Source organism: Arvicanthis niloticus, chromosome 2, assembly GCF_011762505.2.
Source record: "Arvicanthis niloticus isolate mArvNil1 chromosome 2, mArvNil1.pat.X, whole genome shotgun sequence".
Lineage (NCBI taxonomy): Eukaryota > Metazoa > Chordata > Mammalia > Rodentia > Muridae > Arvicanthis > Arvicanthis niloticus.
Genome location: NC_047659.1, coordinates 60,541,431 through 60,554,800, shown reverse-complemented (window position 1 = coordinate 60,554,800; position 13,370 = coordinate 60,541,431). Strand labels below are relative to the sequence as shown.

General features: G+C 34.7%; 1 protein-coding gene across 1 annotated transcript; it reads right to left on the bottom strand.

The window, feature by feature from the left end:
- Positions 1-1,160: 1,160 nt before the first annotated feature.
- On the bottom strand, positions 1,161-8,430 carry LOC117702717 (olfactory receptor 2G3-like). The gene is made up of 2 exons (XM_076929005.1): positions 8,349-8,430; positions 1,161-5,361 (listed from the first exon to the last, which is right to left on the bottom strand). The coding sequence occupies exon 2, from the start codon at positions 3,841-3,843 to the stop codon at positions 2,908-2,910; it is 936 nt and encodes a 311-aa protein (XP_076785120.1). The 5' UTR covers positions 3,844-5,361; positions 8,349-8,430; the 3' UTR covers positions 1,161-2,907.
- Between the last annotated feature and the right edge of the window lie 4,940 nt (positions 8,431-13,370).

The following is a 13,370-nucleotide window of genomic DNA, read 5'->3' as shown; positions in this document are numbered from 1 at the left end:
ACAATCAAATAAGCATATCTGTCTTATTTTGTGACATTTGGAAGAATTTAACATATTATCCTGTACTTTCAATAAATTATTCTGAAGAAAATGTATCAAGCATGTGTGTTTCTTTACTTGCTGTGTATAATGAGAATGTATATAACATATTTATTTGTAAATTAAGGCAAGTTCTAAATGTTAAACTTCTGTGTAATGAATTAAAGTCTTCATTCATGACTGCCTTTTTATTTTGCTTGCTAAATATTTAAAGTTTATGTTTATGGTAACCACCACGGCATTAAAGCTGTCCTTTTATTGATTGGTCCCTGAGTTTAAGTAGAAGAAATGATTATATTATATGTGCTAGATATTACCAAAAAAAATGGTTCGAATCTTTCATTCTTAATCTAAAATGTTCCCCCTCCCCTAACTACTCCCATTTCTTCTCCACCTCCCCTCCCATCCAGGTCCTAGGTGTCTCTGTCACTCATTAGAAAACAGACATCTAAGACATAATAATACAAGTGAAATAAAACAAAAATAAACAAGTTAGAGTAAATCAAACAGAAGTAAAAAAATAAGAGAAAGAAAGAAAGAGACAGAGACAGAGAGAGACAGAGACAGAAACACACAAAGAGAGAGATAGAGAGAGAAACATGTTTAGATTCAAGGACATACATGTTTCTACACACAGGAGTGCCAGCTGGTCCCTAGCCTAGCAGCTCCTTGCCTTTCTGGGCACCTCCTGTTGCTCTCCTTGTTGGTTCCTTTACTGTGCTTTTCTTACTCTCCTTCTGCTAAGACAGCTATTCTATTCCACTGTCTTGGTATTCTTCCATCTGGTAATTATATAAAGTTCAGAGGAAGACACCTTGTCTATTATTGTGTGTGAATGCTCTGATGATTATTTTCTCAAAATTATAGTCTTTCCAATGTGATAGAGGTAAGAATATTATTTATATGTACATATACATAAATTTGTGTATTTATTATAAGTAATTTTAAAATGTTTCATTTTATCTAATATTATATGACATAGTCATTCAATGTAGCTTACAAAGAAATGAAGTAGTTTATTAGTCAAATATATATTTTATTGAAAATAAGATTTTTTTATACAATATATTCTGATTAGTGTTCTCCCTCCCCTAACTCCTTCAAGTTCTCCACCTCCCCTCTCATCCAAATCCAAACTGTCTCTGTCTCTCATGAGAAAACAACCTGACATATAAGGAATAATAATAAAAATGAAATAAAGTAAAACAAACAAGACAGAATATGACAAATCAACCAGATGTAAAAGAGCCAAAGAATACATGAGTAGCATATATAGATACAGAGACAGACGTTACCATACACAGGAGTACCATTAAAAAAAATCAAAACTAGTAGTCATAATATATATGCACAGAATCCATAAGTTAAAAAATAAAATGCTGTAACAGAAAATTGTGAGACAAAGAACTTCCAAAGAAGCTGTTGAAATCTATTTGTGTTGGGAATGTACTGCTATGCATGGGGTCTACCATTGAGTGGTTTGTTTCTCTAGTGAGGCTCCCTTGAAGAAACCTGTTTTTCATTTTTAAGTGGTTATCAATTCTAGCTATCTTTGGAGTCCAGGATGGGAGTGTATGTCTACTTCTCATCTCCTCTCTAGAAATCCAATTAGTGTAGACCTGTGCAGGCCCTGCGCAAGCTGCCTCAGTCCCTCTGTTTTCTTATGTTTATGGATGGTGCTGTGTGTAGATGGCCTTGTTTCACTGGGGTCGTCCACTCTCTTTGGCTCTTACACTCATACTACCTCCAGTTCTCCAGGATTCCCTTAGCCCTGAAGGGAAGGATGGTTAAGCAAGTCTATTTCTGATAAGATAACCAAAAGTACTTTTGAATCAAAAGTAATCTACAGAGTTCTCTTTCCAGGGAGACTATAATATTATCAAAATTGTGAAATTTTACATCAAAAAAAGACCACCTTCAATTCTACATGTGTTGAAAATTGACATTTCTCTTATCAAAATTATTTACATTATTTAGGGAGAGATAGGAAGACTGAGGGAAATGAGGTCCAGTAACTAGCCCAAATTGGGATCCAACTCAAGGTAGGGGAGGCTCCAAGGCCTGACACTATTACTGATGCTACGGTGTGCTTATAGACAGGAGCCCAGCATGGCTGCCCTCTGAGAGGCCCAACAAGCAACTGAAAGAGTCAGATGCAGATACCTTCATTTAACCAATGGACAGAAGCTAGGGACCACTATGGTTGAATTAGGGAAAGGCCAGAGGAAGCTGAGAAGGAGGTTGACTCCATAGAAAGAGCAGTAGTCTCTCTCAACTAACCTGGACCAACTAGATCTCTGACACTGAACCACCAACCAGGCAGCAAATACTAGCTGATATGAGTCCCCTGACCCATCTACAGCAGATGACTGCCTGTCTGGACTCTGGAAGAGTCTTGAGGCCCTAGGGAGTGCAGAGGCTTGGTGGGGTGGGGGTGGGGAACATCCTCTTGGAGATGTGGAAGGAGGAATGGGATGAGGAACTGTTGGAGGGCCTACCTGGAGGGAGATAACAACTGGGCTGTAAAAAATATTAAATAATAATAAAATAATAATAATAATAAACCTTTTAAAGGTTTATTGATGACAAGTTCAATTAATTCAGTTTATAGTGTGATTCAGGAGATCCAAACTTTACCAGTAAACAGAAAATTGCATTCATTCAAAAAACACAATTGTTTGGACACATTAATGCCCCATTGTGTATTTAGAAGAAACATTTTTTTTCCTGTTGCTACAAATGAATTTATGTGTGTTTATGAATGGCAATCAAACAGCTGATGGTCTAAGCATCTTCCATTCTCTCTCTTCAGACTTAGCTGGTAATTATCCTAGATTAGCAGTGGAGCATATGGCCCTTTCATAAACTTTATGTCTTCTGTTTTGTGATAGCTCTCCTCAAAGACCCTTTGACATCCTGGTTCCTTAGGCTGTAAATTAATGGATTGAGCATAGGTGTAACTACAGTGTAGAATACTGCAATGACCTTACCACCAGCCCTGGAGGACTTCGACTGGGGTCTCATGTACATAAAAATGGCAGTTCCATAGAATAAAGTCACAACTGTAAGATGGGAAGCACAGGTGGACAGAGCCTTATGCCTCCCAGAGGCTGATCGCATCCTGAGAACAGAAAGAAGGATGCGGGCATAGGAAACAATAATAAGGAGGAAAGGAATGAAGACAATGATGATACTGAATACAAAAACCACCAGCTCAGTGAGTGAAGTGTCGGTACAAGCCAGTCTCAGAACTGAAGGAACCTCACAGAAAAAGTGGTTCAGGACATTTGGTCCACAGTAGGGCAAACTCAAGGTGAGAACATTGATAACCATGGAACTCAGGAAGCTACTGGACCAAGAAATGGCTGCCAGTTGGATACAAGTGTTTTGGTCCATAATAACAGTGTAATGGAGAGGATGACAAATGGCTACATATCTGTCATAAGCCATGACACCAAGAAGAACACATTCAATCATTCCAAAGGAGAGTGAGAAGTACATCTGAGTGGCACAGCTGGCAAATGGGATGGTCTTCTTACTCCCCACCATGTTGGAAAGCATCTGTGGGACATTGGTGGATGTATAGCAGATGTCCAGAAAGGACAAGTTAGTGAGGAAAAAGTACATGGGGGTTTGCAGGCGAGGTTCTATCTGGATAATAGTGATGATGATGACATTGCCCACCACTGACAACATATAGAAAAACAAGAAAACAAAAAACAGAACCAGCTGTACCTTGGGATCAGATGAAAGCCCTAGAAACACAAACTCTGTCACTGTGAAGTTTGTTTTCATATGGTTCATCTTTTCAGGCTATCTTACGTTCACAGAACCAGGTACTACCATGAAAACCAAATGTCCAATTAAGCAGTATTTTAGACCAAAGCCTTAAGAAAATAGATATCTTGGGTGTCTGGACTCTAGTGTCATAGGGAAGATGTCCTTCAGCTTCAGGAAAGGAATTTCAGATAAGATTGCAATGCTAAATTCATTGTTTAATATAATTGATCAGAATTCTTGCCTTTTCTAAAAAAATAATTTCATTTTGCCAGTCAAAATCACACCATGTCCTATTCATTCTCCAAAACTTTTGTCATAAATCACCTATTTCAAAAGATATGATTATGATGGCTGTGATGATTACATACCTTTAATAATAATAAAATATTAAATCTTATGAGAATTTTAAGGATTAAAAATAATGTCTGAAGAATTTTATGCAGCATATAGAAATCAATCCAAAGAAAACTGTCTAATGCTAATAGAGCAAACAAAACATGATGATGCTACATTTACCAGGAATTCACATTGATGATTATAGCTACTGTAAATAAATAGCTTTACTGAAAAGGATCTAAAGATGTTAAAATCAGTAGGACTTTTGACTGAGAGCTCATTTTGCTTTTTACTCTTCTTCCTATTTTCCTTGAAGATATACACAGTGTTATATTTAGCTCACCTCATTCTGTTTAAGAGGAACAACATAGAAATCAATGGCAAAGAAGTCTTGAGCACAGACACATTGCTGAGGAGTATCTGTCAAGCCCTCATCCATTTCTCTATTTCTGGTTTCCTTTCTTCATCATTTCTATTTATTCCTTTCAACATTATTTTGAAACTAACTTTGTACTAGAGGATGTTTGTACACTAAAAGCTATAATAAATACACTTGATTACCAAAATACATGTGTTAGCCACTGAAAGTTGCAAAAAATGAGTTTTTTTTTTTTTTTTTTTAGTGGCTCAGGAATTGGGATATCTGCTCAAGAAGCTTCTTCACAAAATGTATTTACAGGTCATGAAATGAACACATCTTACAAAACACCCCTTTGCATGTAGTGTTCTTTAGAGACATCTCAAACATTTGTATTTAAGTAAAGGATTTCAGGACAAATAGTGATATGAAGTGATGCAAAATTAACTAGGCTGTGAAGTTCAGCAGCTAAAACAAAGATGGACTTGGAAAAAACTAAGTTGCAGGTTTCCTTTCTTTTTAAGCCACAGGGAAAGAGAGGAGCAGAAGAGTGTTTTAGGTTTGCTTGCAGATCCTCTGAACAGCACTAAGATCTTCTGTTATGAACAAGAAATGCTAGTCTGGTTGTTAGAAGTGACTATATAACAAATGACATCCATTGTTTATCCAATAGAATAGATTTTTCTCTGTGTAACAGCATAATAAAACACAATCAGGAGAGTGGATGACTAGGGGTGCAGTACTCTAGGAGAGCCTGCTTTCCAAAAGCCTTTCCTGCATGTCTGGCTTCTTCATTCATTGACTGACAGGCCTTGTACATTCATATCACCAGTCTGTGCATTATTGAGCTCATTTGAAGAAAAAAATAAAATATTATCTAGTTAATACATTTGACATCTGGTGGATAAATTAAATTAGACAATGAATAAGAAACAAAAGCAGGCATTGATCATAAATGTTTAATACATGAAATCATCATAACATCACTATGACATACGACCCACAGTAAAGAACTTTTATATGTACAGGAAAATAACTATTGACATGACTAAAATTATAAAAGAATAATAAGACTTTGATATGTGAAGCACTTTTGGATGATTGGTATTTATATTATTTAAATACTTATTAATAATATAAAATTATTTGAGTAATTACAAAGAATTTCCTGGAAGCTCATACAATACAAATACATAAATACATAAGCATAGCTACATCAATATTAATACTAATAAAAATGTATCAAAATGTACAGTTTCAAATCTCGATATGCGTGTTCATTAAACTGGGTAAAAATAATGGATATTAAAATTTTGGTAGCTTTCTACACCATCTATATTTCAAGCTATCAAATAATAGGCTAAATCCTTAATTCCTATAAGTGTACACAACTTCCCCAAAGAGCATCTTTAGTCATTTAATGTCTGCAACTGCTAAAATCATCTATAAGACATGCAATTGCAGAGCTTTTCATGATAAAAAATAAATGTGTGTAACTGAACACACAATTTTGTCTCTTTCATAAAGGAAAGTAGTGAGGTACTTTTAGAAATCAGTATAAAATTCCAAGTATGGAGCAAATTCACAGAAATAAGTCTGAAGTTCCAGGAAATTTTTGTGTAACTCTTTGTAGATTTCATATAGGTATTATCAATACTAGTTGATTATATAACTTCAATTTGCTTCACAGGGCAATGGCTACCATTGTCAATGTCTTCTTCCAACATACCTAATTAGAAAACAGCTATTATGTCTTTTATATAGGATGCATAACTTCCTTCTTACAATAACTTTGTCTTTGCTGTCAAACTGTTCCATGTCTACTGTTTGGATGATTGAGTGTGTGTGTGTGTGTGTGTGTGTGTGTGTACCCAGCAGAGTTTACCTTTGTGTTTCTGAGGGCCCTGTCATGTTTGCTTATGTCCCTCTAGCCCATATAATAAGGACTACTAAATGCTGCCAAGCTGCTTTTCCCCTATATTCATCTTGATCTTATGTGAAGGGTAAGCCTATTTTCATAATATCCAAGATTTAGTCAAAGTATAGACTCAAAAAAAAAAAAGAATCTACTTACCAGTGACAATGATATTTAATGCACAATAACTATTTAAATCCATTAGAGAGCAGTTAAGGTGGCATTATGCTTAAAAATCAGAATGTGTGGCTAAGTTACTCTTTTTCCTAAGTAAGGTTCATTGTCTTATGAACACACAAACCATTCAGCATGTATACACTAAGATGATAAGAACAAACTTTCCTTTCAGAAGGTAACAAAAAGACTGGATATCTTTATAAGCTAGAAAAGCCTGGTGTTCCATCAGAAGTTCAAAAACTCAATCTAATCTTCATATATAGATCATCCTATATAGACCACATGAACTCAATATGTTTCAGGATGTAATCAAGTTGTTTATCACTTACAATTGATTTGTAGATTTGTGACGCATTGTGAATACTTTTTATTTTTAGTAACTACTCCTTTCTAGGGATTTTGCAAAACAGTATATTGTAGGAATTGAGAAAAAGTAATTTCTGGAAAAAAATTAAAGAATATGAATGATGAACCCAACACTGTACCACATCATTTGGACAAACTAAACTTATTCTTGCCATAAAATAAGTGATAGCTGCATTAGTATTAATTTATGAGATAATGTAGATGTTCTTGTAGAGTATGTATAGAAGTTTAGCATAGCAATTAACATAGTATTTTATAAATCACAGCAAATAGTATTTTATATGCTCCAGGTTAACTCAATTTATGAATATTCTTGAGTTGTAATTGTTTGTTTAAAGACAATATCTTATGTGGACAATCTATCCTTAAACATCATGAGTAACTGAAGGCAGCCTTGATCCCCTGATTCACTTCCCTCCAAATCTCAAGTTCTACAATTACAGACAGATACTACCACCCCCAGATTACTAAAATCTGAATTAGAGGCAATCATAGTTGTAATGTTTAACAAATTACTGAAAAGACATTTAAAGTCTACTTTGGCTTATATAAGGCCTGCTGCCAAAATGTATACTTTCAGGTGTTATCAGTTTTTCAAAACTAAAATTTAATTTTAGAAGTAAAATGCAAGAAGCAACGTGGTTTAATGACTAAGGTATAATAGATTTCACCTCATAAAAACATTTACCAATTATGTATAAATATAAAGAAAGTCAATCAAGTGATCTAAGAAAACAACTTTCTAATTAATTTATCTTGATTTATGCAAATTTTGCTAGAAAAAATAATTACCCTTTGAACAAAAAACAATACCATAAGCAGTGCTTAAAAATTATCATGTGGATGTTAGGTTAGCTCTTTCCAAGATTTAATTAGAGAAGGGAAAGAAGAGAATGTGGATATCAGAAGTTCTCAGGAAGGAAGAAATTAAATCCACAGGAATGCCTAACTATGAAATACCACAAACATGTAAACATATTGATGGTCAATAAATGGAAATTAATAATTTTCCCTTGACTATCATTTTGTTTACTTAAAAGAAAGGAAATCTGACATTATTGCTGCTACCTACTATAATCTTTGTTGCATGGCCAATGTTATATATTTATAAATACTTACCTACATGTACATTAGAACTCAAGTTAAATGCAATAATATTGAAGATTAGAGAGGTTATAAAACTTTATTAGAAGATTTATTGTAGTCATAATATATATTTAACTTTTAGAAGTTGCCCAAATTGCTTATTATGCTATTATTACTATTATTATTAATTTTACATTCCTCAAAGTCCACTGCAATTAAGAAAACAGATGAAATATGCCACAGATCATAAGAAATGCATGGAAATAATCTGCCTTGTACCTGTCTTCTCACCTATATATGCAGACAAATGCCTTCAAGAGACAAAGCTGATGAAATTCAAGAGGTACATACAATTTCACAGAAGCAATTTATATTTTACAGCTAATACCACTAGAATACAACTCAGCCTTCTTATATAATGAAAGTAGAGGGTAGTATGAAGGCAATGAAATTTCTAAATCATCAGACTTATCATGTTAGATGACAGAATAAATTTTAAATTCTTGAGGGAAAATGTCCCAGTCTAACAATTAAAATTTAATTACTTATACTGAAGAAATCCTGGGTGATGTGTTTGGTTATTGTCCTCTTAGATATATATGTGCACATAATTTGCATAAATTTTCCAATATCAAAATACTATTGTTAATGTCTTTAATATATGTTTTTCTAGGACAATAGAACCAATTTAAACATAAAAATTCAATATTGTATCAATGTCAGAATTATGTTATATAGCCATGTACTAATCTAAATCTGTCAAATATATATTCTCCAAGAGATAAGAAATTTTGAAATGATCAAAGGGTTTTATTTATGTACTGTCCAACACTACACAAAAACAAGTGATTATATATTATGCACACTAATAAAAATTCCAGAAAGAAATGCATCACTTTACACAATGACTGTGAGATAATATTAAAACTTAATCAAGTCTACACATCACAGGAACAGAAATACCTAAATTTCAATCCACAGAGGTTACATCAAAGTGAAGATAAATTTTAAGATGTCTGTGATCTTAATATACTTTCAATTTATCCACAGAGTAGACATGCAATCTAGGTTCATTTCTAAGAACAACAGTTCTACATTCTTCTCTTACCTCATAGTAGCTAAGCACTTTTAAAGGAAACACTAGGGTTAGGACACAAACTTACAAACCATAAAGCCTCAAACAGCATTTTGCTTTCTAAGGACCTACTTTCTTTTGTTATGTACTTACTTTCTTTCACAATTGTGTTTATAAAGTAGAATGTAACATATATTCATTCAACTATGCACACTAAATATTTATACACTCAGAATTTATTTTGTGAAAAGAAAATCAGAATTTGATTATTTTGGCAATTTTAAATATATAGTCATTATTATCTACTGGGAACATCCTAAAATACAACATATCTCTAAAATGTATTTTTTTTACTAAAGGAAACATCTTACTCATTGATCTTCACCTCTTTCCTCACAAATCCTCTCTTCCCTCCTCACATTGCTCAGAGCCTCTGGTAAAGACCTTTCTGTTGGAGCTGTAATAAGTTTGACCTTTAAGATTCTCCACAAATGTAAGAACATGTAGTATTGTATTTCCATGCCAGCTCCACCCATATTATTGTGAGTGACGAGATTTTCTTCCATTTTGTGTTCTATAGTTTTCCACTGTGTAGACATAACACACTATCCTTATTCATTCATTCATTCATTCATTTATTCATTCATTTATGAATATTTAAATTGTTTCTGTGTTTTTGCTATTGGAAATCAGATCAAAATGTTCTAAATGTATGAAAGTAAATAGTTTGTATTATTTGGGCTTTCCTTTAAATTAGTTACATATTAGAACAATATTGGATATTAAACTCAATGACTCAAGTTAAGTAAAGACAGAAAAGAAACAAACATCTTGGAAGCTTCTGAAATAGCAAACTGGTGAATTATTAGAGGAAATTGGAGCTATAAAAACTGGACAAGATTAACATATAGTTTAATAGCGAAGATTATTAGACATTGTTAGTTGATCAGAGGCACTGAAATTGAAATATAGAGAACCCGAGTAAACTACATTCTAAAAAATTTAAGAGAGTTAATATAGTTGTTAAAAGATGAGTCTGGGGTTAAAAGGGGAGTCTTGGGAATTCAGGTTTCTGAAGTTTTCAGTGATTTTTTGTTGTTGTTTGGGTTTGTTGTTAGAGATATCAAGCAGCTTTTTGAATCTTCAAGATCAGAGAACAGCTGACTCAGTATCAAACTCATCTGAAAAAATGAAATACACTAAGTACTACAGTTCAAAGAAAGAGAGAAATAAGAGCTGGTTATGAGACTAAGAACTAGAACCAAAGCCAGGAACAGTAATCATGACAGCATCCAGTAAGTAAAGGAGAAGGTCAACCATGATGACCTGTAAACCAGAGACTGCAGGAAAAAGCAATAGACTATAACAAAAGCTGTGCACAGGCTTGATAAGAAAAAAGGTTCTGGTACTCAATTCTCTACCCTCTCAAACTGCCATCCCGGTAGTGACATGGATTAGGTAATGCAGTTTGTTGAGCCAAGTCAGCAATTTGTAAAAGACTCAATTCATTTGGATGGTTAAAATTACTTGGCTTTATAAATATACTAAATTAATGCATATCTCAGAAATAGACAATAGTAATAGTTAAGAAGTCATACAGTTGTCAAAACCAGCCAACTGATATTAGGAAAAGGATAAAAGGGTAGAAAAATAAAAGCCATAAGCATACTTCTTCTTTATTTAATATTTATCCCTAAAGCAAAAAAAAAAAAAAAAAAATTACCAATTTAAGACATTTGGAATGGAATAAACAACTGTAAACTCTCAGCAATTTTAATTAAATTAAAATATTTTCCAAATTAAATTTTGTGATTGCTTCATCTAATATTTGAAGGATTAGCAAATATGTCACATCAGTATCTTACTTTAATTTTTATTTTAGTGCTATGAAATCTGTTCTTAGCACTGTACTCATTGCTTCTCAAAAATTTGAGTTTGTGTGCCTTCATTTTCATTGACTTCTAAAAGTATTTAATCTCTTTCCCTATTTCTTCCCTGACCCAGAGATCATTGAGTAGAGAATTGTTCAGTTTCCATGAAAATTTGGTCTTTCTCTTATTTCTGTTATTGAAGTCCAGCTTTAATCCATGGTAGTCTGATAAGATACAAGGCATTATTTTCAATATTTCTGTATTTGTTGAGGCTTGCTTTATGACCAACTATATGGTCAGTGTTGGAGAAGGATCTATGAGATGCTGAGAAGAAAGTATAATCTTTCATGTTTGGGTGAAATATTCTGTAGATGTTAGGTCCATTTGATTCATAATGTCAGTGAGTTTTATTATTTCTCTGTTCAGTTTTTGTCTGGATGACCTGTCAATTGATGAGAATGGGGTCTTGAATTATCCCACTATTTATGTGTCAGGTTCACTATGCAACTTAAATTTTACAAATATGGATGCCCTTGTGTTATGGCATACATGTTCAGAATTGAAATATCTTCTTGGTATATTTTTCCTTTGATGAATATGTAATGTTCTTCCTTGTCTCATTTTATTGACTTTGGTTGAATGTCTGTTTTGTTAGAAATTAGAATGGCTACTCCAACTTGCTTCTTGGATCTATTTTTCGTGGATAAATTTTCTCCAGTCCTTTACTTTGAGGTAATATTTATCTTTATTGTCAAGGCATAATTCTTGTATGCAGCAGAATAATGGATCCTGTTTTCACATCCATTCTGTTAGCTTATGTCATTTTATTGGAGAATTTTAATGTATGTTCTGCTTATGCTGGAGAAGCTAGAGCTAAGTTCTTTTATCTCCTCTCAATTTAAGAATGTCTACAGTCATGAAAAGGGGTAATTGCACAGTTAAGGTCAAGAATCAACCTCAGCCTGTGAAGAGGTCAGCTCAGAAACTTTGGAACACTTTCCTCCCCACCCCCCACCCCCACCCTGGAAAGGAAAGGCTAATTAACATTCCTGGTCAGCTCAGAAACTTTGGAAAGGTAGTGGAACACTTGCTGGATAGGAGAGGCTGATTAACATTCCTCAGACCACAGGGGAGGGAAACTGCCTGCTGGAACTCTTGACACCTGCAGACAAGGGAAGTTACTGCCACCTTATTCCCTAAAGACCATCCAGTTTAAAAGTCACACTGTTCTGCCAATCATATTGTGCATAGTCATTGTTTCTCTAGTCTACCCCTTAAACTGTATAATAACTGACCAAATAGGCTACCTTGGGTCGCTACCTTTCCTTCAGGTGCAGGACGACACAATTGCATTGAAACAACAAAATTCTGCTTGCTCTTTGCATCAACTTACAACTTGGTGTAGTTCACTCAGAGGGTCCCTGGTAAGCTAAGGCTCCCAAGAGTCTTACACCTGAAGCATTTCTGAGAGAAGAGGTGTCTTGGAGCAGCAAAACAAATGACACAAAGTCAAATCTGGGTTACAATCTGACAGCCTGTGTTCTACTTGAGATAGCTCCCTAGGCAGCTCTCTGTAGATAGTATAAGACCCCCCACAAAGGGAGGACCTCCCTCAAGCCTCAGGAATTTTCAGCCACCCAATAACTCACAAGACACTGTTCTTGTTCTTGATGCAACAGCAAGGGGTATATTTCAGGGTCAGTCAACTGAGGCCAGACTCGTAACCCATGCAGGGCAGAGGAGTGTAGACCCTGAGGTAGGGGAGTACTGGAAAAAAAACACAAACTGGGGGGGGGGGGGTGAGGGGAAAGCCAAGAAAACATAACAGTAGAAAGTCTTAAAAAGTCCCAACCCTAATTCAGCCAAAGTCATGGGGAAACATCTTATACAATCATCTTTCACAAGAATGTAACCCTGCCAAACCATCTATGCTTTGGGCCTTCCCCACCTGCAGGTGAGTTCTCTTCCCCGAGTTCTGAGGAATGTTAATCAGCTCCTCCCTTCCTTTTCTGAATGTTAATCCAGCAAGTGTCCTCTGACTCAGGGATAATGTACCCACCCAGAATGTAGAATGTATCCAGGGGCAGTGAAGGCCTAAAAATCTTACATTTAGTTCCACTTTCTTGGTGGAACTGTAGAGTGAAAAATTATAAAGACTATTTTATGAAATATATACAGGCTTTTTCTTTACCCTAGACCTGAGCAAAAGAATGCAAGTTCCAGAAAGCTGAACTGGATGTAAGATTTCAGGCCTTCACTGCCCCAGGACACATTCCAGGTGGAGGACATTATCCTTGAATCAGAGGATGCTGGATTAACATTCCTCAAGCCTCAGGATGGGGAAGGGCCAAAGCAAGAAGACACATT